We start from the raw sequence: 25,608 nt of genomic DNA on the forward strand, positions 1-25,608 counted from the left end.
AGAGTTCCTTGGCATATCATGCAAATACATTTTTTTTTTACATAGATGCAAATATGACATATTAGGAAGTAGATTTAATCTAGATCACACATGTTCTGTTTGAAGAAAATTGCATAAAACCAGCAGGACAGAAGTTCTACTATCCAGATTTTTAAATACTGTTTTTAGTGCTGGAATGCTGCAATTATAGCTTCAAGTTCATAGTTTATTTTATTATTAATTCAGGTGATGCATGTTTTGTTTGTAAGACAAGCATTTAGTGTCCATCTCAAATTGTCCTGAAGGTAACAATGAGATATCTTCTTTAACTGTTATTTTATATATGGAAAAGGTAGTTCCTCAGTGCTATTAGATAGATCAAATTCCTAAAACACATTAAGAATGAAAGGAACAAATATTTTCCAACCAAGGATGATGTACAGCTTGGCAAGATACTCTGGTATTGCCAGGAGTCGATTTTTTTTTGTCCTTGTCGCCGTTAGAGGGAGTAGAGTGAGAAACACTGCTGAAATAATCTTGGACTTTTTTTTTGTTGTGAATGGGGATGAAGTAGTTTCCTTTCATTCAATGTGAAGTTGCAATTCAAATATACCAAAATATGCCTGCTGCAATGCTATAATATATTTAAGAGATAATCATGGTGATCAGTCATCTCAGAAAATTATTACATGATTATTGCCTAATATACTGAATTGGTCTCATTAAATCCTGTAATTTAATCTATTAGTAAGACACAGCTGTTACATTTAGTAGAGCACACATTATACGGAACTCACTTGGTTATATTAATGAGTGCAGAAACATTTGTAATTTGATGAGCATGCTGGATACCTGTATAATTTTTAAATTAGTTTATAATGTGTTCTGATTAATCAGTCGATGAAAAACAATTCATATGGCCAGGTGGTTCTAATAATATGCAGGGTACTGAAGAGTCTATTTCACAAATGGGTAACAATCCAATGATTGAACATTCAATCTAATCTATTTTCAGCTTGGAGACTGTACTCTGGGCACAAACATACTAATATCACTTTGAAATTCCAAAGCACACTGATAAATTAAATTAATAACCAAGCAGGAATGAAGAAAACAGAAGCATGCAGAGGGTGCGAAGAAGAGGGAAAAAATGGTAAAAGGAGATCCAATAAATTTTAGAACCATTCAGGATGTCAAAGCTTTGGCCAGCTGAACTGACAATGTAAGCCAAACTTTTATAGATCTGCAATGTAAACCAATAATGTTGCCCAAGTCTTAAATATTTATCAAATTGTCAATTAAAAGTGCAAAATGGACTGAAATATGAGTTGAAGTATGTTTTACACATAGTATTTGCAGAGTGTTTTTTTAAAATACATTAGGTAAATGCATTTTAGATTTATAGATACTGATAAGGAAGTAAACTTTATCTTGACCAGACAACACATAAACCAAAACCAAGAGGGTTCCATGTATAGCCATCTGACTGCTATTTTGCATTTTAGTATGCAAATGAAATAAACCTGCACATTAGACTCTGAAGTAAATGTAATTTTTAAAAAATAATAATTATTACAAGGTCCTCAACCTTTGCTAACTAAAATAGAAATCAATGCCATTATCTATGGTAGAAAATGTTTTAATGGAAATTTTTGTAATGAACTGCAGTTTTTTTCTCTGCAAAGCCATATTAATTTGTCACTGTTTAATGTGGAAAAAACTGAGAAGGAATAGAATACTAATTTTTTCCATGGTAAGAGATATACCAGGATGCAATTTCTATTTTGCATATAGATTGATAAAACAATTTTCTGCAAACCTTTGAAAGAATCTGACATTGCAAGGAACCTCAGAGAAGCCATCAATCAAGAATTGGATTCAAACTCCAGAATCAAAAAGGAACAGAGAATTTGAGGAAGCTCTAAATGTAAGCTTCCAAGGGAGGAGTTACAGTTTCATAACAATGTGATTAAACAGATGATTTAGGCATCCAATTTGCATTGTTGATTTCACCATTCAGTTATGCAATTATATTTCCCTATTTTGCAAATATATTTCTGAGCACTCCAGAACTACACAAAAATATGAAAATACTTCAATGAGACCAATCAATTAGACTCATATCCATTTTCCACAGCTCCAAGAGAAGAAAATAGGAGGTTGAAGGGACAGCATCTGTTTCACATGGCAGTAAATTTACTTCAACTTTTGATATACAGTATCTGATTCACTTGGCAATACAATATGGGGTTGCTGTACTTTTTCTGCCTGCTGTTCCTTCTTCCTTTGCCAGGCATTTAGAACACCTTTTCAGGCAACCACAAGCTCCAGAGATATGTAAAATCAAAGGTAAACTATTAACACCCTTTGGCTAGAAGACTAATGCAAATATCAGAAGGTTGGACATTAAATTTAGATGGTTATAATGAGCCAATGACAAGCTCATGAAATAAATTACGTGCAATTATTACCATGGACAAGATTTTACAGTAATGCTTACTATTCAGGAAACTTATTTACAAATATTGCATACTTACCAAACAGTACAGAGTCTACACAAATCTTCTTCACAAGGAAGACAATTGGCAGTGGCATATTCTATAATGTAGCAAAACTATGACATCTTTCCATTGTTAGGGATCTTACTTCATCATGATCCACCACTTTTGCTTACTTGATATATTATTAATCTAGTTATAATTATTCAACAAAGTTTGACACTTTAACGAAGGCATAGCGTGGAGGATCTTTCCTGATTTCTTATCTGTAGTCATGAAAGCACCTTGGAATTTGAATCAAATTAAGCAATAAGGTTGACTCACAATTTTAGCCTCTACTTACTAACATCACAAGTGAATCTTTTATAAAGAACATAATTATGAGACAAAGTAGGCTATTTGGCCCTTCAAACACGCTAAACATGCATCAAGTTCAGGGCTGACCTTCCACTTCAGCTTCATTTTCCTGCTCTAAGCATTATATAAAACAATTCCCATAATATCCAGAAATTTACCTCTATTTTAAAAGAACCTAATAACTGAACCATAGCTCCACATTGGGGGCAAGAGCACCCTCTCCATGAAGAAACTTCTTTTCACCTCATAGTTAAAGCTCTTCTGCCAAGAGGAAACATTCTCCCAACATCCACTTGACAAGCCCTGCAAGAATTTTGTAGGTTTCAATGGGATAATTACTCACTTAGGGTTATAGAGGCCTCATCTACTCATTATCTCCTCATACAGCCAAATTCAATACTCCAGGAGCTAGTCCTATGACTCCTTTTATAGCTCCAAGGTACAATATTCCTAGTGCAGTCTAATTAAGGCCATTATTAACCGCAGTATTATCTTTGACTATCTGCATGTCAATTCTCTCGTAATCAAGGCCAATATCAAGACATCCAGTCCTTTTGAATATCAAGTCCCAAAGAAAAAAATCCGCCAATATGATGTACTTTTCTGTTTGGAGCAAAGTCGACGGCTTTGAATTTTCTATAATTTACATCTGCTATATTCTCATCTACTTCCTTGGCTTGGCCATATTCCCTTACAGCCTATTTACATCATCCTCCCAGTCAGTTTTGTATGATCAGTAAACTTGGAAATATGCAATTTAGTCCCCTGTCAAATTATTAATACAAATTTTCATTAACTGGAATCCAAGTACCAATCTCCACTGATCAGGGCTATATTACTCCTTCAGATAGCAGTTTTATATACTTCAGATTAGATAGTGAGGAAAAGACTTTTAATTTATCACTAGTAGCAACTTAAAATGCTGTATATAAAAAATAAAGAAAAGGCACAGTTTTTTAAAATGCATACAAGGCATGTATTCTAAACTGGATTTCAGTCTTAGATGAAACATAGCACATTTACCAACAAATGCAATAAATTACTAGTTCGAATGGAATCTATGAAACATGGAATCCAATACAGTGTTAGTAAAAATGCTACATTTATCATTTCATTTTTGCAAGGTGAGTGGCAAACAAAATTACATAATACACAGACATACAAACTACCTTTTGGCCTTCATCTGTTCTCTCACTTTGCTGTACATTTCTAGTACTAAAAAGCAGAAAGGGGAAAAGAAACAAGTTAACAATTATTAATTTAATAAGCAGCTCAATACAAAAAGGTTTTCAAACTAGTCTACTAATGTTAGACTACACAATCTCTCTTAGCATTCCCAATGTACAAAATATAGCTATTAAGGAAACTCTACAATACAAGGTCATAAAATTTCTCTGCAGAAAACACCTAGGCTGCTCACTAAATCTAAACCTGAAGAAGGAAGCACCAGGAACATACTATGTTGAGACAACCGGAGTTACACATTAAAAATACATTAGACTGAGAAACAAAGAGTAGGCCATATATCTCAGTATGTAGAGATCAAACTTAAAATTCAAAAGGACCGCTAGTGAAAAATCATCTCGTAATCTCACTCCTTAACTTGGGCTCCAAATACATTACAAGAGTAATGTAACAACACCACTGAGAAAGGATCTTGGAATAAAGGACATACATTGTAACCAACCTTAGCCTCAATAAGACAAATTATTCTCAAGTCAAAACTTTGAAAAATCAGAGGCATTATTGCAGTGTGGCACTGAAGGAATTATCTGGAAGCTACTAGGTCAAGTTGCTACTGCACAAGTTGAATGAATTTTAAGCTTCCCTCAGAAGTCTCACTTTTGGAAAATAGCCAATTTACAAACAGATTAGTGTTCAGTTTTGATCACCTCATTATAGGAAGGATGTGGAAACTTTAGAAAGAATACAGAGGAGATTTATCAGGATGCTGTGTGAATGGAGCATATGTCTTATGAGGAAAGGCTGAGTGAGCTATGCTTTTTCTCTTTGAAGTGAAGGAGGATGATGAGACTTGACAGATGTGTACAAGGGGTATAGACAGAGTGAACCACCTGCACCTTTCTCTCCAGGACGGCAATGGCCAAAACAAGAATACATACTTTTAAGGTGATTGGAGGAAAGTATAGTGAAGGGATGTCAGATGCAGTTATTTTGACTTACACATAGTAAATGTGTTGAACACACTGCTAAGGGTAGTGGTAGAGGCAGATACATTAGGGACATTTAAGAGACTCTTAAATAGGCACATGAATTAAAGAAAAATGGAGGGCTATGTGGGAGGAAAGGGTTAGATTGATCTTGGATTAGGTTAAAGATCAGCACATCATGGGTGAAGGTCTGTACTGTGCTAAACAGTTCTATGTTCTACATTAATAAAAGTAAGAGCAGCTCCTTCGTACAAGGTGAATGTAAGAGTGAAAGATTCAGACAAATATCCTGAAGTTAGATTAAATGGGCAAATAGAAAATAATTGCTGCTAGTTAAAAAGCAAAAATGCCTATGGTGCAACCTGCATTGAAAAAAAAATCAGCAATCCATACAATAGGTTTAAAATTATACTTCCATGCTATCCCTCAAATTTTATTCGCTTCACCGAAAATTTCTAAAATAACAAAAAAGTCCAGCTTTTAAAAATTAAAGTCACTCTTGTAGCAAAACAAATGCACAGATGGCAATTAGTTAACCCCCTCAAGGAAAGGACAAGATTTATTTCAAATGTATAATACTCTTCTTTCCCTTTTTTTGAAAGTGGTCAAAATTTGTATCAAGTATGTATATTTACATTGCTGACCTTTGTGCTTCACACCTGGCTCTGAACTGTAATTAACAGGAACCAGGGAAAGAAAAACAGATGTCAGTATTTTTTTGATATAATTGTCTCAAAACTGCATTCACAATGCAACGTTTGCATAATTTCATTGAAATTTCAAGTGATTCTTCAGGCTGCAGCTTAAAAACAAAATACAAACCTGCTAGTGTAGTAGAAATAATAATAATTATTACACTAAAGTAATATCAATCCACTAAAATCTCTATCCAGTTAACAAACTCCTGCAAATTATGCACCCATGACCATGACAGCATTATCAAATAGCTCTTGATATCATTTAATTTTTCCTTAATGTGCTTATTCTACAAATAAGGCAATAAATTTATGTGTGGCACTGTAACTAGCAGATAGCATAAAGCTATTACAGCACCAGTGACGAGGTATCAATTCCACCACCGTTTGTAAGGAATTTGTGACCACATGGGTTTCCTCTAGGTGGTCCCATTCCTCTTTCAATATTTTTATTATTATATAAATTGCATGGATATAAATACAAAATTCATAAGTATACAAAAATATGAATTACATTTAAATCACAGTAATATGATCACAGTATCCCATATCCCAAATCTATCATGTAGGAAAAAAGTTTGAATTATGAAATGAAATAAAGTACAATGGTTGTATTTTATTAAAAAAAAATCTACCCCCACTACCAAAATGAGCTGGTTGATGAAAAAGAGAAAAAAAAACCTTACCAATATTATAATAATAATGGTTCAGAACCATACTTTAAAAACAGTTCAAAGATTATAAAAATAACTTAGAAAGGGTCCCCATAACATTAGAAAATCATGTTTAGAATCAGAAATGGAACAACAAATCTTCTCTAGATCAAGGCGCAACATAACTTTAGATAGCCGTTGAACATGTGTGGGCAGGGCAGCCTCATTCCACTTGAGAGAGATCACCCTCCTGCCCATAAGAGACATAAAGGCCAATACCCGCAAATTAGATGGCTTCAATTTTGTAATACTATCCTCAACAATACCAAACATGGCAGTCAAGGGATTGGGCTTAAAACTAACATTGAAGAGTACAGAAAAAATTTGAAATACATCTTTCCAAAATTTTTCAAGGCTCGGACATGTCCAAACATATGAATTAGTGTGGCCTCTCCATTAGTACATTTATCACAGTAGGGGGAAATATCTGCGTAGAAACGAGAGCGCTTATCTTTAGACATATGAACTCTATGTACCACTTAAAATTGTAATAAAGAATGACGAGCACATAATGATGAAGAATTAATCAATTTTAAAATAGTCTTCCAGTTCTCTTCAGATAGGAGAATTTGTAAATCCTTTTCCCAGTCTCCTTTAATTTTATCTAAAGAGGCCTTTTTCAGTCCCAACAGCAGACTGTAAATGTGAGATATTGAACTGTTGTCAAAGGGTTTCAGATTAAAGATTGTATCTATTATATTCTTATCTAGGCTTGTAGGAAATGTATGTAGTTGGGATCTTTAAAAATTTCTAATCTGTAAATATCAAAAAAAGTGAGTATTGGAAAGGTTAAATTTTGTTGAAAGTTGCACAAAAGAAAAATTCCCTCCATCAAACAAATCCTGAAATTGTTTAATACCCAATCTATCCCATTCTTTAAAAGATAGGTCCATTAAAGATGGTTTAAAAAAACAGTTAGAAAAGATGGGACTCGAGAGGGAGAATCTCAATAAACCAAAATGTTTTCTAAACTGTAAGCAAATCTTCAAGTATGTTTGACCAACACATTGTCAGTTAATTTATTTGAAGATACAGGATGCAGGTGGTCCCATTTCATCCCACATTCCAAAGACGTATGGGTAATTAGGTTAATTGGTGACATGGGTGTAACAGTGATGTAGGCGTTTTGGGTTGGAAGAGCTTGTTACCATGCTATAACTTTAAATAAATGAAAGACCGGAGAAGTAAATGATAAATTGTTGATGGAGTTATTTGAAAAGCAGTCAGGTTCAAACATCTACATATGCATGGTCAAACATGGAAGACTAACAGATTCAGCTTAAACTTATTGGTTCACATCTTCAATGGACTACCCATGGAACACTGTTGAGGGAATTCATCAAGATTATACTAGCGGGGGAAAGAAAGAGTAAATTTACTGGCGGTTGTGGATAATGGTACCTGGCAGACAAGGTCTGGCATACTGGTACAGAATCCAACACTTAAAAACTATATGAATATGAAGGATGAGAAAACACTTGAACTATCAGGATTTTTTTAAACCACAGAGGAACAAAAAAAAGTATTTAACATAACTCAGTTTATTGCGGGCAAGGGGCACCATTTAGCTCATCAGTGCCACCAAGCTCAGCTCCTCAATCCAATGACATTTAGACAAACATTGCCTACCAGTCCTATACAGCATGCCTCCAAATGTGAAATACTTTATTGATCCCAAAGAAAATTACAGTGTCACAGTAGCATTACAAGTGCACAAATATACAAATATTAGGAGATGCAAGAAAGAATAAAAAAATAAGTTACCTCAACAGTCTAACAGGAGCGGGGGGGGGGGGGGGGCAGGTCATCACTTTCCCGGTTATAGGTGGATTCATTTCAGAGCCTACTGGTCAAGGACAAGAATGACCTCATCTAAGCACTCATTGCAGGAGCGCAGTTGTCTTAGTCCATTACTAAATGCGCTCTTCTGTTCAGCCGAAGTGGCATGCAGAAAGTAGGAAACATGGTCTAGTATTTTTTTTGGAAAATGACTCGTCGCTAAAGTACAACTGCCTAAAGAGGAGGTGATTTAAAACAAAAAATTTACCCATTTTCTAACACCAGGAATTAGGATTGTATTGTGGCATTTTTGAGTGGCTGGTTTGTCTTATTAACCAGAACTAACAATTCAAATTCCTTTAATGTCAGCATTTTGGATATGGAGTTTACAACTTGCTATTCCAAGGATAAAAATTGATAATGGTCAAAGAGGACATACCAACAGTTCTTTAGCCACCTTTGGGAACTGAGGCTTTGCTGAGCTTCCTTGATGTGTGCGCTCAGTGGGGTCGGCTATTTATCCTGCACAAGCTTTCACATGGACAGGTCCATCCTTGCCACACTAGGCACTGACTTTTCGGAGCCTGTACTTTAGAATTCATAAGAATGGGAAGAGCTCAACGAAAAATACCAGATGAAGTGGACATGCAGAGGGCATTTCCATCAGGAGTGTTTAGCATGAGGGCTCAATATCAGAAGGGATAACCCTTTAAAACAGAGATAAGGAGGGATTTCTTCAGTGAAGATGGAGTGAACTTCGGGATTCATTGACAAAGGACTGTGGAAGCCAAGCCATTTGATGCATTTAAGGCAGAGATTGATACGTTCCTGACTGGTAAATGAGCTAAAGGTTATCAGAAGGCGGCAGGGAATGGGTTTAAAAGGTTTAGCTATTATTGAATGGCAGAGCAGATTTGATGGGTCAAATGACCCAATTGTGCTTTTATATCCTGTATTGAGAAATTAAAGTTAAAACATGGAAATTAGCAAGACCAAACTATATATCTATCAAAGTTTTAAAAAAATCACAAATAAAGGATGCTTGGAGACAGTGCGAGAGGGAGGATAGACAGGTGACAGAAGAGAAACACGCTCAGACCAATGAATTGAGATGTGTCTATTTTAATGCAAGGAGTATTATGAACAAAGCAGATGAGCTTACACCATGGATCAGTACTTGGAGCTATGGTGTTGTGGCCATTACAGAGACTTGGTTGGCTCAGGGGCAGGAATAGTTACTTCGAATGCCAGGCTTAGATGTTTCAGAAAGGACAAGGAGGGAGGCAAAAGAGGTAGGGGCATGGCACTGTTGATCAGAGATCGCATCATGGTTGCGGGAAAGGAGGAAGACATGGAGGGATTGTCTATGGAGTCTCTGTGGGTGGAAGTTAGGAACAGGAAGGGGTCCATTAACTTCACTGGGTGCTTTTTAAAATATAAACCACCCAATAGTAACAGGGACGTCGAGGAGCAGATAGGGAGACAGATTATGGAAAGGTGCAACAATAACAAGGTTGTTGTGGTGGGAGATTTTAAATTTCCCAAATGTCGATTGGCATGTCCCTAGAGCAAGGGGTTTAGATGGGGTGGAGTTTGTTAGGTGTGTTCAAGAAGGTTTCTTCACACAATATGCAGATTAGCCTATAAGAGGAGAGGCTGTACTTGATTTGGTATTGGGAAATGAACCTGAACAGATGTCAGGTCTCCCAGTGGGAGAGCATTCTGGAGATGGTGATCATAATTCTATCTTCTTTACCATAGCTTTGGACAGGGATAGGAACAGACAAATTAGGAAAGTATTTACTTGGAAGTAAGGGGAAATATGAGGCCATCAGGCAGGAACTTGGAAGCATAAATTGGGTACAGATGCTCTCAGGGAAATGTACGGAAGAAATGTGGCAAATATTCAGGGGAATTTTGCGTGGCGTTCTTCATAGGTACGTTCCAATGTGACGGGGAAAGGATGGTAGGGTACAGGAACCTTGGTGTACAAGTCTGTTGTAAATCTAGTCAAGAAGAAAACAAGAGCTTACGAAAGGTTCAGAGAGCTAGGTAAGGCTAGCAGGAAGGAGCTTTAGAAAGAAATTCGAAGAGCCAGAAGGGGCCATGAGAAGGCCCTGGTGGACAAGATTAAGGAAAACCCAAGACATTCTACAAGTATGTGAAGAGCAAGAGGATAAGACGTGAGAGAATAGGACCAATCAAGTGTGACAGTGGAAAAGTGTGTATGGAACGAGAGGAGACAGCAGAGGTATTTAATGAATACTTTGCTTCAGTATTCACTATGGAAAAAGATCTTGACTATTGTAGGGATGACTTACAGTGGACTGAAAAACTTCAGCATTTAGATATTAAGAAGTGCAGGAGCTTTTGGAAAGCATCAAGTTGGATAAATCACAGGGACCGGACAAGATGTACCCCAGGCTACTGTGGGAGGTGAGGGAGGAGATTGCTAAGCCTCTGGCGATGATCTTTGCATCATCAAAGGGGACCAGAGAGATTCCAGAGGATTGGAGGATTGCTGATGTTGTTCTATTATTAAAGAAAGGGAGTAGAGATAGCCGAGGAAACTGTAGTCCAGCGAGTCTTACTTCCGTGGTTGGTAAGTTAATGGAAAAGATCCTGGAGAGGCATGATATGATTAGGAATAGTCAGCATGGCTTTGTCAAAGGCAGGTTGCACCTTATGATCCTGAATGAATTTTTTGAGGATGTTACTAAACACATTGATGAAGGTAGAGCAGTAAATATAGTGTATATGGATTTCAGCAAGGCATTTGACAAGGTTCCCCATGCAAGGCCTATTGAGAAAGTAAGGAGGCATGGGATCCAAGGGGACATTGTTTTGTGGATCCAGAACTGACTTGCCCATAAAGGCAAAGAGTGGTTGTAGACAGGTCATATTCTGTAGTCAGTCACCAGAGGTGTGCCTCAGGGATCTGTTCTGGGACCCCTTCTCTCCATGATTTTTATAAATGACCTGGATGAAGAAGTGGAGGGATGAGTTAGTAAACTTGCTGATGACACAAAGGTTGGGGGTGCTGTGGATACTGTGGGGGGCTGTCAGGGGTTACAGTGGGACATTGACAGGATGAAAAACTGGGCAGAGAAGTGGCAGATGGAGTTCAACCAAGATAATTGTGAGTTTAGGAGCCGAGAAGTAATGTTGCAGCTATATAGGACCCTGGTCAGACCCCACTTAGAGTACTGTGCTCAGTTCTGGTCGCCTCACTATAGGAAGGATATAGAAAGGGTGAAGACAAGATTTACAAGGATGTTGCCTGGATTGGGGACCATGCCTTATGAAAGGTGACTCTGCCTTTTATCCTTGGAGTGGCGGAGGATGAGAGGTGATCTGATAGAGATGTATAAGATAATGAGAGACATTGATTGTGTGGATAGTCAGAGGCTTTTTCCCAGGGCTGAAATGGCTAGCACAAGAGGGCACAGTTTTAAGGTGCATGAAGTTTTCTTTTTAAAAACGCAGTTAGTGGTGAGTGCATGGAATGGGCTGCCAGTGACGGTGGTGGAGGCAGATATGATAGGGTCTTTTAAGAGACTCCTGGACAGGTATATAGAGCTCAGAAAAATAGAGGGCTATGGGTAACCCTAGGTAATTTCTCAGGTAAGGACATGTTTGGCACAGCATTGTGGGCCGAAGGGCCTGTATTGTGCTGTTGGTTTTCTATGTTCTATCCTTTCTAACTTTATTATTGAATGTATTCCAGCTACATCACAAATCCAACGGGTAAATGTTAAATTTCATCTGATATGCCATACTTTATAATTACCTGCATCCAATTTCACACCATTAATTTATCAACATGCTGTCTGTCATACACACTCTTGCATTTGAGTTCTTTGGATTGTTATGAAGGTACCACAGCTCTGAGGGGCCGAAGGAGCGGGAGCAGCCCCCTCCTTCTGGGGAATAGCAAGATCGCTATTAATTCTGGACTAGGAAGCGAGAGACAATGCAACGGTCTTGACCATTGTTCGTAGGGGCACCTGTGTCACGTGCATGTCCCGGCTACGTGACAACTATCATGGGCATGAATACCCTCGAGCAATGTGGGGGTGGAGATTGCATCACCCTACTTTGATGGACAGCCACAACTCAGCAGGTAAAGAAAAAAGGGGGCTGCAGGAGGCAGTACCCCCAGAGAGAGACGCTCCCGAAGAACTCGATCGCTCAACGCTCCCGAGAGAGCTAGAAGCCGCGCAACGCCACGTGCGCTCCTAACTCCTTTGGCCTAGGGAGTGGGTGACTGATGATACCGAGAACGACATCGCACTAACAAAGGGGAAACCAACGCTGCCCTGATTTAACGGAGTGGCTGTGTAAAGACCCGGGCAAGTTCTCTTTTCGTTTTCACCGATCCCTCTAAAACACGTGAAACCCAGTCGGAGGGCAAAAGTCTGCAGACTTCTGAGTGACTTTTATATTTCCAACGGACAATATATTATCCCCAGACAACAGTCGAGATTATTTCATAATGATGATTATTGCTATACCCGCATTTTAGATTGAGTTTTACTGCCATATAAGATTTGAATGTTTGTAATAACCCTGCTTTTTGTGCTCCCCTTTTGAATAAAACGTTTGAAAATAGTGCCATCAGACTCCAACGGACCTCTCTATCTTTGCTGGTGAGTTATCCAGTTACAGGATACGTAACAGGATCATCTAACCTTTATACTTCAGTATCATTGTGAAGTCCTTAGTGCATTTCTGAAAATTAGAAATCCCACTCAACAAGTGCCTCACACTGAATACTTCACGCAACTTCATCAACTTCTCTAGTAAAACAAAATCTACAGATGCTGGAAGCCTGAAGTCAATTCAGAAGAGAATCAGGAGATTCATTTCAAGTTCATCATCTTTTATCAGAATTAGAAAAACTAGAAATAACAGATTTTATAATTCTAAGGACACAGTCTTTGTCATCCCTCACCCCACTGATGCTCAACCCAGAGTTGTTCCAACAGATGTTTAAGATTCTGAGAAAAGATGGAGAATGAAAAAGAAAATCATGATACAATGGAAATTGATGTTACATGCAGATGAAGAATTGGAAAAGGACACATCATGAAAGATGGATCTGGAGGAGAAATTAAAGGGAACATCAAAAATACTATCCAAAAAAAGCTTGTAATGCTGAGCCAGAAAAACTGAAAAATGTCAACTCAAAAAGTGAACTACTGTTCATTGAGCCTCTTTGGAAGAATACTGGGAGTGATTAGGAACAGAAAGCTCACTTTTGTGAGTGTCAACAAACAGGCATTCTGTCAATTTTCTGTGTGTTCCCATTGTAAATGAGACCACCTTGTAGCAAACAGAATATGTATAAAAGTCAACATCAAACTGGCAAGAATGACTGAGCCACTGTTTCCTCTAAACTGTGCGGGTGTGTGACACCACAGTAACCAAAATGCTCCCATGCACATAACATTTGTTGCCACACAGACGGAATAAAGAAAATTGCAAAAAAGTTTACAAAATACAATAGTTTCTCTTTGTACTGTATTTCATTATATAGTACTGTACAAACATCTTAGCACATACCTATAGCCAGAGTACCCAAGACTTTTGCATAGTGCTATACTAATTTTTTTGTATTGCACTGAACTGCTGCAAAAAACAAATTTCACGACATATGTAAGTGATCATAAACCCAATTCTGATACAGGTTTCCTACTGTGGACAGAGTGGGAAAGGGACAGGGAAAGGGGAACCATGGTTGGGAAAAGGGGAGGAGAGAGAGGAGGGAGCAGGAAGCACCAGAGAGGCATTCTGTAATGATCGATAAACCAATTGTTTGGAATCAAATGACCTTGTCTGGTGTCTCAGGGCTGGGTGCCTGCACCTGCGCCTACCCTGCCCTGGCACTCCTCTGCCACCTGTCCCACATCTCTCCTATGGAGCTCCGCACTTGCCATTCCCGACATCCTTTGCTCCTGCCAGATTTCCAAACTCTCTCTCCATCCCATGTTGACAAATACCGGGGGGGGGGGGGGTGAATACTAATTGATTAATACTAATTTAATACTAAATTAATACTAATCCTCATTGATCCACTTTCTCAATCAGTGGATAGTCATCAATATGACTAATTAATTTCATTATTCTACAATGAGTTTGAAGACAAATGAATCTTAATTGGTTATACTTACATTCTTTCCTTTTATAAAAGAAAAAATATTACATACCACATGAATCTGCCTCCAGCCTAATTATGTGCCTTCAAAATTGAGCTCTTTTAGAAGAATTTTGAGTACTTAAATTTTTTTTCACAGATAAACCTTGCAATAAGGAAAAACAAAAGGAACTAGTTTCCACTAGCTTTGATCAGAATCAAATTATGTGCGCTCAAATTTGAAGGATCACTTTCTGACTTGATGTCTATATTCAAGCAGTTTTCTCAGCCTATGCATTTCCAAGATTCCTTTTTAAATGAACCCTCTAAAAAGAGACCAAGGGGGAAAAAACCTGGATAAATACTACATTGAAGCATTTATTGATAGACTTTAAGACTATGCACCATTAGGATATATAGTAATACAGAAATAATTTCTAGACCTAGTACAATACACAAATGACCAATTGTACATTTAAATAGTATTTAAATTTGCTTTCTTCAGCTCTAGCTACAAGTCAAATTTCTAAGTGAAAATAATTTTGCATAATAGGAAGTAACCAAATTTCAGATTGAACACATGAAAGCCAACTTCTAATTGACATCCAAGTTCATTTTTCTTTAAATCATTACAGAATGAATTCAATCACAAATTTGGTAAGGTATTGGGGAAATAGGAGTCACTGCCATCGTTATAAGGAGGCTTCAATGAGCTGGAACACTTGTATAAACCAGGCAATTTATCCAAATTCTTATTGCAAAATGCTACACTTAGAAAATTAGCACCACTGTACAATACAATTTCAGTCTTTCAATACAGCTCCTTGTTGGATGAGCAGTATTAATTCATTATATTTAGAAATTTTCAGAAGATAGTCCAGGTATGTTAAGCCAATGGATTACACCTTTGTGAAACTCAACTGCATTTTGCAATTAGCCTTGCTTACCAGGGAGACAAAGTTGAAGCTTCTCAACTGTAATAGCAATGTTCCTCTGGTGTACCCTACATCGGATTACTTCTTCACTTTGGTTAATCACCTAAAAATAATAAAAGCCACATTCCACATTATTGGTACAGTTGTACAACTGGCAGTAAATGCTAGCATAAACATATTCATTCTTACCTCTTTTCCCGCATCCTGAAGTCGGCGATTTGTGTCGGTTACCTGAACCTATAAAAAAACCACAACTAGAAATTAAATGTAAAATGAAATCTAACATTTTAAATATTTACTTTAAAAATTATATTAGAAAACTCATTGAAAGATCCAACTTGAAAAACACCTGACAATAAGAAATAAAGTACCCAGCAAATTGCAACAGAACTTCAAGCCAATGCAAGCGGGTATGATGCCAATCTTTTCCCACATGAACACTTATTAAATCATCACATTCAAGTTCATTTTTCATCGTTAATTCTTAGAACACCAAGTATTCTGCTTCATTTCAGAGTTCAATATTGTTATCAGGATTTCACTCTCCACTTCACTACAACAGTGTTCCAAAAACTTAGTTCTCATTTTTTAAATGGGTTTCGAGATACAAACCTGCCCTTGGATTCACAAGTATTAAACAATCCATTCTTTTAAGCTGCTGTAAATCAATATCTGCATTTAAGAGGTTAGAATAGCTTTACAGTTTTAAATTTACAGACACAAACATGTTGTGTCAGTGGTACTTAAACTAAATCACAAGGAATAAAATAAAAATAGCATTATGTGACACATGGGTGCAATTTTTTAAATTATTTGTTTGTTTATTTTAAAGGGTACAATCTGGCAACTGATGCCTCCAAACTTTGAAAAGGAATTTTCTAAATTTTAGACCTTGCTTTCTATTATTGTCTGCATCTCTTCCACCAACAGCCACAAGAAAATCATTTATACAAAAAAGAAAAATAACCATCACCAAACTGCATGTTAGAAACCTTCATATTCCATATACAAACAGCTACAGTAACCAAAGGCCTTTATGCCATCAAGCCTCCTACACCAATTCTAGAACCTATTAAATTCCCCTCAATAACATTAACCACATATATGCAATTCCATTATCAATATACAAACTGACTTATTTTTCTTTCCCCAATGTTATTGTAATCATTGTGAAAGAGTTATTCCATTAGATTTTTGACTCTTTCAACTGATGTTCCAATACATCTCAAGTTCCCTTCCTAAAGTAGTTACATGCCTTCTTTGGTGTCTAAGATAAACTCAAAATCAGGTAATGATGGATGCCAAGCAGGCTAATGCCCATGACAGAGCTGGCAGAGTTTAGAACTTTCTGCAGCCTTTCCCAATCCCCAGCAGTGGGCCCTCCATACCAAATAGTCATGCAGTAGTTAGAATGCTTTCCATGGTACATCTGTAGAAACTTGCAAGTTTCTTAGGTGACATACCAATTCTCCTCAAACTCCTAATGAGATATAGCCCGTTATGCCTTCTCTGTAATTGCATCGATACAATGTGCGCAGGATAGATCCTCAGATGCTGACACCCAAGAACTTAAAAACTGCTCAGCCTTTCTACTTTTGATCTCTCTATGTGGACTGGTGTATGGTCCCTCAACTTCCCAATCATGAAGTCTACAATCAATTCCTTGGTTTACCGATATTGAATGCAAGGTTGTTACTGCAATACCAATGAACTGACCCATCTTGATCCTGGACGCTTCATCATCTGAAATCCTGCTAACAATATTTGCGTCATCAGTAAATTTATCCTTTGAGCTGTATCTAGCCACACAATTATTGGTGTAGAGAGAAAAGAGCAGTGGGCTAAGCACACAACCTTAAGATGCAATAGTACTGATTGTCGATGAGGAGGAGAGATTATTTCTGATCCACACAGACTGTGATCTCTAGGTGAGGAAGTCAAAGATCCAGGTGCAGAGGCCCAGCTTATGGAGCTTATTGATTAGAATGGAGGGTGTGAGTGTGTTGGAACGCTGAGCTGCAGTCAACAGCAGCCTGATGCAGGTATTGCTCTTGCCCAGATGATCCAAGGCCAAGTGGAGAGCCAGTGAGATTGTATCCACTACAGACCTATTGCAGCAATAGGTACATTGCAGTGGGTCCAGGTCCTGGCTTAGGTAAAGGTTGATTCTAGCCATGACTAACCTCTCAAAGCACTTCATCACAACAGATGTGAGTGCAACTGGGTGATAGTTGTTGAGGTAACTCACGCTGCCTTTCTTGGGCACTGGTATGATTGTCGCCTTTTGAAGGAGGTGGGAACCTCTGACTACAGCAGTGAGAAACTGAAGAAGTCCTTGAACACTCCCACCACCTGGTTGGCAGGGGTTTTCAGAACCCCATGAGGTACACCATCAGGGGCCTGGCTCCTTGCAAGTGTTCACCCTCTTGAAAGTTGTTCTGACATCAGTCTCCAAGACAGATCAGATGATCAGCAGATGCTGCAGAGATTCACACAGCTGTAGTTTTATTCTCCCTTTCAAAGCATGCATAAAAGTTGTTGAGCTAATCAGGGAGTGAAGCATCACAACCATTCATAATGTTAGTTTTCACTTTGTAGGAAGCAATGGTCTGCAAACACTGCAAGAGCTACATCCGAATCTGTCTAACTTCAATCAGAATTGTTTTCTCACCCTTAAAACCACCTTCCATAGGTCGTACCTGGACATACATTTCTGGATCACTGGTCCTGAATGCCACAGATCTAGCCCTTACCAGACCAAACCTCCTGGCTCGTACATAGCTTTTGGTTTGGGTACGTCCAGTCTGTTCTCAAAGGCACACATTCATCCAGGCAAGTCTTGATGAAGCTAGTGACAACTGTGGCGTATTCAGACTCAAAGATGAAGCCCTGAATATTATCCAGTCCACCAACTCAAAGCAGTCCTGTAAGCACTTCGCCATCTCCCTTCAACGTACCTTCTCAGTCCTCACCACTGATGCTGTGATCTTTAGTCTCTGTCTACACACTGGGAGTGGAATTACAGCCAGATGATCAGACTTTCCAACGTCTGTGCGTGAGCTGGCATGGTAAGCGTTCCTGATGGTGGTATAACAGTGGTCAAGTGTTGGCCCCTCAGGTTCCACAGAGGATAGGTTGGTGGTAGCTGTTCAGAGACTTCAAGATGGCCCAGTTGAAATGTCATGCAGTGATATGGAAGGCATCAGGGTGCACAGTCTTATGCCTGCTGATTACATTCCTCAGTTCTTCTAGTACCTGTGTGATATTGGCCTAAAGTGGAATGTACACTGCTACCAGGATGATGACGGAAGACTCCCTTGGTTGATAAAATGGACCGCTAGAACCATCACATCTATGCACCATGAGTTAATCATAAAGCATACACGTCTCCTGCCTTTAAAAGATTCAACTGTCCTGTCTTTGCAGAGAATTGTGAAGCCATCAAGCTGCAGTGCTATGTCTGAAATGGTGGAGGATAACAATGTTTCCATGAGAAGGTATGCAGCAATCCCTAATGTCCCTCTGGTACAACAATCTTGCCAAGGTCTTCAAATTTCCAGAGACTGTACATTCACCAGCAAGATAGTCAAGAGTGGTTAAAGCCTCTGTATTTCAATTGTACTTGCAGACTGCCACACCGTCCCCACTCGTGTGTTTTCTTTTTTTTAGAAGAAAGGAGAGCTGCACTCGCAACTGGTGTCTGCCATCCAAGGTTTGTTGATTTTGAGTGCCAATCCATTTTTTAAAAAATATAACAGTGTTCTTAAAACTATGTTCCTTACTAAGGTAAGCATGGCTGTGCCCGTGGATTTCAACTGTAGTAATCCTGAACAGGATTATTTGATGATTCCCATCAGAACTGCATGCAACAGTCACCCATTAATGGGACCACCTTAACTTGGAACTTTAAACTCTGAACAGATTATCTATGGGCATCTCAAAAAAATAACCTCAAGTTTATCAAACCCCCTAAAAACTTTTTTCCTTTATAGTAGCTATAAGTGTAATGAATTTCCAAGACAGTTTTCTAAATTAGGAGACCAAAGCTTGCACAACTATCTATAATAACTGATATAAAAAGCACAATTTCTCCCAAAATCAACATCACCTTGTTTAATAGTGTAATTAAAATAGTAAAATATTATTTAGTTCTACATAGTAGTATTCTCACATAACACCAAGGTACAAAAATTATTTTGGGTAAATTAGCAAGAAATTGGGAAAAGTTCACATTTAAAATACAGGGTGGGGTAGAAGCAGTTTTGCCAGAAAATTTCAGATATTAAGATTTGGACATCAGCTAGCAACAGAATGCATACAAGGATGATTGAAGTGCAAGGCTTTTGGAAGATTACTGGGTTACAGAGATGAAAGAACAGGGATAGCTTTTGAGGGGAAAAAAAACTTTAAATTGAGCAAATCAATGCAAGTTAGAACACAAATGGTAGCATATTAGATGACCAAATTCAATAGTGTGACCACCCTTAAATTTCTTTGAGATCTTTGCCAGTAAATGAGTTGAGGCAGAGGTGAAGTTCAGTGACGATTCAGAAGCAACAATAGCTCACAATTTCCCATATGTTATTTGGATTTCAAAGGTCAAAATGTGACAGCAATGTTGTGAACAGTCAAGTTCAATTTTTAAATAGTGCCAGGGAAAGGAATGAAGTCAATGATTAGGAGACAACTTTTGAAATTTCTAGCAACAAACTGAAGGAAAATTCTGCTCATTCAGTAGGGAGTTTATAGAAGCTGTCAGATAATTCAGTGGAGGGTTAAAGAGAGATGCCGGTGATGTAAAGCAAGATGAGCTTAACCCTCAGAATGGCAACTAAAGCCATGCTTTGTGATTTGTAGGTTGGTGCCAGTTAAAATGCAGATGGAAAGGCATCAAAGGAGGACAGTGTCATCCACCACATCACAGACTATAAAATTAAAAAGGAAAAACAACTTTGATTACAGAGAAAATCAGCAGATGCTGGAAGACCAAGCAACAAACAAACTGCTGGAGGAACTCAGCAGGCCAGGCAGCATCTGTGGGGAAAAAAAACAGTACAGTCGACATTTCAGGCCAAGACCCTTCCACAGGACTGTCACAAAAGGATGACGGTAGTTAGTGAGACATTAGCAGAGGTCAAAACCTGACCAAAGGAATACAAAAACAACATTTCAAGAAAAGTGGGTAAAGATTTGGAGGATATCAGGGACTTTGCAAATTGCAGATGGAACAATAACACTGGACAACAAAGAATTTGCTTTCTGAATACTTTTGAGATTTCTTATGGATTTCCGACTGCTGATAGGAAAATTTCATGATAATTTTCATTATCACACACTTTTTAAAAAATTGTCTATATTTGATATTGCTGTTCATAACTGATGAGAATAACTGATGCCAAGATTAAGGAAGGAATTTTTGTTGGTCTAGAAATCAAATACGTCATCAGAGACAGGCAATTCAAAGTACTTTTAGTGGGACTGGAGAAAGATCCCATGGAAAACATTCAAGGATGTTGTTGAAATTTTTTTTTTAGCAACTACAGAGCACCAAACTACATGCAGCTGATTGACAACATGCTGCAAACATACAAAACTATGAAATCTAACATGTCACTCTAGATTTTCTGCATTCCCAATAAGAGTTCTTTCCTGCAAATCTTGGCACAACTAGTTACAAGCATGGTGAAAGGCTTCACCAGGACATTGTGGCCATAGAGAAAGTGTATCAGGGCAACTGGAATCCATCAATCCTGTCTAATTATTGTTGGGCACTTAAGCAAGAAGCATCAAACACCAAGTATAAATGAAAATCAAAACATTTTTAGCCTAGTTGAACAACTGCAAAGTATCAGCACCGTTATGCAATTAAGCACATTATATTCAATAAAATTTCTTGTTTCTCCAAATTCCTACGTGATACAAGTAGTCTGAAATTATACTGTGTTCAGCTTCAAGGGTCTATCATAAACAAAAAAATCTGAGGGAGCAACACTTGCGAAAAAATTTGTTGTCCAGTGTAATTTGCAAGAAAATAAGAGTTAAGCTTTGGACTTTTGAAGAGAGATTGATGGCAAGTTTGAAAATAGAACAGTATGGCAAAAAAAAACAGGCCCTTCAACCTTTTCACCTACTCCAAAATCAATCTAACCCTTCCCTTACACATAGCCATCCAGTTTTCTTTCATCCATGTATCTATCCAAGAGTCTCTTAAATGTCCCTACCGTATCTAACTCTACCACCTGCTCTATCCATGTCCTCCACACACATACAACTCTAAAACACCTACCTCCAGTCTTCTCACCCTCCCCCATATTGTTCTCTAATAACCTTTGTAGCATGTACTTTTGTATCAGCCATTACTGTGTGAGAAAAAGGCATTGGCTGTCTACCTATCCCTTTTATCACCTGTCAGGTCTCCTCTCATCCTCCTTCATGCCAAAGAGAAAAGTCTTAGCTCACTCAACCTTTCCTCACAAGACATGTTCTCTAAACTAGAGAGCATCCTGGTAAATCTCTGCACCTTCTCTAAAGCTTCCAAATACTTCCTATGATGAGATGACCAGAACTGAACACAATACTCTTAAGTGTGGTCTAAATTACCTCATGGTTCCTGAGCTCAATACCCCAACTAACGAAGACCAACACATCACACGTTTTCATAATTACCCCATCATTTTGCATGGCAACTCTGAAGGATCTATATATGTGAACCCCAAGATTTCTCTGTTCCTCCAAGCTGCTAAGCATCCTGCAATTAACTTTGTACTCTGCCATCAAGTTCAGTCTTCCAAAGTGCATCAACTTCAGTTGTTTTGAACTCCATCTCCCACTTCTCAGCCCAGGTCTGCATCTTATCAATGCTCCATTGTAACATACAATAACCTCCTACACTATCCACAACATCACCAATTTCTGCCATCTGCAAACTTACTAACACACCCATCTACTTGCTCATCTAAAATAATTCATTTAAAAAAATTGCAAAGATAAGCAGTCCAAGAACAGATCCCTGCAGAACACCACCAGTCACATCCAAGCATAATATACTCAATCTATTGCCACCTTCTGCCTTCTGTGGGTAAGCCACTTCTGAATACAAGTTTCCCTAGATCCCATGTCTCCTGGCTTTCTGAATGAATCTACCATGGTGAAAGTTGTTGAATGCCTTACTAAAATCCACACACTCCATCCACCGGTCTTCCTTCTATTCATTTTGTCACTTCCTCCAAATCAATCGGACTCATTAGGCACGACTTGCCCCTCACAAAGCCATGCTAACTACAGGTTTTCCCCACTATCCGAAGGTAGAGTGTTCCTATGAAACCATTCATAAGCCAAAATGGCATAAAGCAAAGAAGTAATTACCATTAATTTATATGGAAAAAACTTTTGACCTTTCCCAGACTCAAAAAATAAACTACTGAATCAAACCAAATAGCACATAAAACCTAAAATAACACTAACATATAATAAAAGCTGGAATGATATGATAAATACATAGCATATATAGAAAGTAGAAATAATGTATGTACAGTGTAATTTCACTTACCAGAATTGGGAAGATTGAGCCAAAACCGATTTGTAGAGAGAAAAAAAATCGGCACGTACACGCATGCGTACAACACGGGCCCGCGCAAGGCTTCCTGGTCATGGTAGTCTTTCTCAGGATAAATACAAGTTTAAAGCGGGCGTCTTTTTTTGTAAAAGTGAAAATCCTCTCTTGGTTAGCGAAAACAGGTACTAATGTAGGTCTTTCATAAAAGTGAAATGTCGTAAAGAGAACATTCAGAAAGCAGGGGACACCTGCATCCCCAAATGATAGTAAATCTGTCTCTCAGAATTCTCTCAAAGTTTCCTCACCAGTGATTCAAGAATCACTGGAAAGCAATTACAGATTATTTCTATTACCTTTCTTGAAAGAAAGTATAATATTTTCCAACCTCCAGTCATCTTGCACTACCCCTGCGGCCAGTGGATACAAAAAAAAACATGAAGAGTTCAGCAATCTCTTCCCTTGCTTTCTGTAATAACCTGAGCATATATTCTATCTTGCCCTGGGGACTTAACTCTCCTAATGTTCTTATAAAGTTCCAACCCTGCCTCTTTCTCAAATTCAACATGTTCCAGCACATTAGCCTGCTCTACAGTGACCTCATATTCATGAAGGCCCCTCTCAATGGTGAATTCTAAAGCAAAGTATTCATTAACAACATCTCTTACCCCCTACTCCAGACACGTTTCCTCTTATCTCTAATCAGTCCTACTCTCACTCTCGTCCACTTCTAGTTCTTCACATGTGTAGAAGGCCTTGGGGTTTTCCCTAATCCTAGTCATTTGAAACAGATCGTAATGGATGTGCTGGTGATGGTGGTTGTGGAGGTGTGGGAAGATAATGGAAAATAAAGGAAAGCTGTTGGGAGAATTTAAATGGAAGTGAAAATTAGCTTTTTTTTGAAATGTGGAGTGTATAGCACTCACAATTGTAAGTAGATTGTAATAAGGAATATTAGATACAAGGTTTACAGTATCATTAAACAAAAATGCATTTAAATTTTTTCTTTCTCTTTCTCAATTGAAATAAATATTCTTACCTTTAGCTTTCCGGCATTTGATCTCACTTTAAGCAGTTCAGTTATAGCATCAACAAAACCTTGATGATGAAAATTGCACATTTTTTCAATTTCTCGGTCATGATTCCGAATGCGGGCCTCAAGTTTTTCCATAAACCGCTTGTGTGCATTGGGTTGGTCATCATATACAGATCTAGTGAGAGAAATTTAAACCAGTCACAAACAATATTTTCTTCATCAACAATGAACAATATTTGATCCAAAAATGTTGTCAGATTGTTTCCTGCCACAGATAATGTTAAACCCAGAGTTCCTCTGGAAAATGAGGCAGATTTTCCAAATGTTCATGGCGCCATCTAGTGAAAGCTTTCATTACAATGGTGTTCCCATATTATATCATATATCATATATATATGTACTCACACACACAATTTGATTTTTTAAAAATCACCAATATTTAAAAAAAAAAATTAGTGATAACATGAAAATGTGAAAACATGGGTTGAAACTCTTATTTCTTGCCATGTCAAAATAATGACTCAATATCCAAATGCAAATTACTGGACTAGATTTTAGTGTTAACATCCACACTTGATGCTAAGGTAAACACTGTAGCACTTACATGTGCACATCCCCAAAGTAGAACTGGCTATACAAAAGTATCTGACACTGTAGAATATTACTCTCAAAGCGCAACACACAAGTCAACTCATCCCATTGAGTTTATGCCAGCTCCCAGTTAAGCTAGTCCATCAGTCCCATTCTCCCTCCCCTTGTTTCCCCCAATAGCCCTGCAGCAGACATGCATTCACATGTCCACAAATCTCCACTGTCTGATAGAACACAAAAGATGACAAAGTTACCACACCAGCTTCATCATCTGTTAAAACTTACGATTCCTGAATGCTTTTCAAAGTCAAGAACAGAAACATTTAAGGCATTATGATTAATGTAAAAATTTTCTGTGAAATAAAATATTTCTGCATTATTTGCATTTCTTTCTTGCAGGTACCCAATGTACACTGGACTGACTGGGCTCTTTGATCCTGCATGATCCACAAGCAAATCAAATTACAGCTCATCTGCATTACAGCTGTTCAATGTTCAAAGTTATTATTAACAAAGTACACATCTGTCACCATATACAACCTTGAGATAAATTTTCTTGTGGGCATATTCAAATCCATAGCCATAACCATAATAGAATCAATGAAAGATGCCACCAACTTGGGTGTTCAACAAGTGTGCAAAAGACAAACTGTGCAAATATAAACAGCAAAATTTTGTCCCTGCAGAATTCACATGTCATTGACCAAAATTTTGACAGAACAAAATTCACTGAATTCGTTAAAAAAAGTAAAATTGACTTTTAAACTCACATTGACATATGTAGAGAACAAAAATTTGCTTTATAGAAAGTCATAATATGGAAAATTTTCTAGGAACACAACCCTCCCCCCCCCCCACACTGCAAGATGAGGGACACCTGTAATACAAAATGTTCTACAAATCGGTTGCAAGCTCATGACATTGAAATTTTAGGTAGACATAAACAGTTCCAGGTTTTCTTACATTTTTATGGGTAAATGCTAGCGGTTTGTCTCCAAACTACTGGAAAACCACCAAGATTTCAATCTCCCCTCACTATGTAACAAATTGAAACAAGCCATATATTAAATATTACTAAAACATCTAATACAACAGAATTAGAATATCACTAGATTAAAACATTACACTAACTAATGTGGAATTAAAACAAAAATTGTACTAGGAGT

General features: G+C 37.9%; 1 protein-coding gene across 3 annotated transcripts in view; it reads right to left on the reverse strand.

The window, feature by feature from the left end:
* LOC132379553 (exocyst complex component 6-like) overlaps positions 1-25,608 on the reverse strand; it is a 162,408-nt gene that overhangs the window by 112,595 nt on the left and 24,205 nt on the right. For all 3 annotated transcript variants that reach the window (XM_059947590.1, XM_059947591.1, XM_059947592.1), the window contains exons 2-5: positions 23,855-24,026; positions 15,453-15,500; positions 15,276-15,366; positions 4,004-4,049 (exon numbers count right to left, since the gene is read on the reverse strand). In XM_059947590.1, coding sequence (XP_059803573.1) covers positions 4,004-4,049; positions 15,276-15,366; positions 15,453-15,500; positions 23,855-24,026 — 357 coding nt within the window. The remainder of the gene's footprint in view (positions 1-4,003; positions 4,050-15,275; positions 15,367-15,452; positions 15,501-23,854; positions 24,027-25,608) is intronic.

This window comes from Hypanus sabinus, chromosome 22 (assembly GCF_030144855.1).
Source record: "Hypanus sabinus isolate sHypSab1 chromosome 22, sHypSab1.hap1, whole genome shotgun sequence".
NCBI lineage: Eukaryota > Metazoa > Chordata > Chondrichthyes > Myliobatiformes > Dasyatidae > Hypanus > Hypanus sabinus.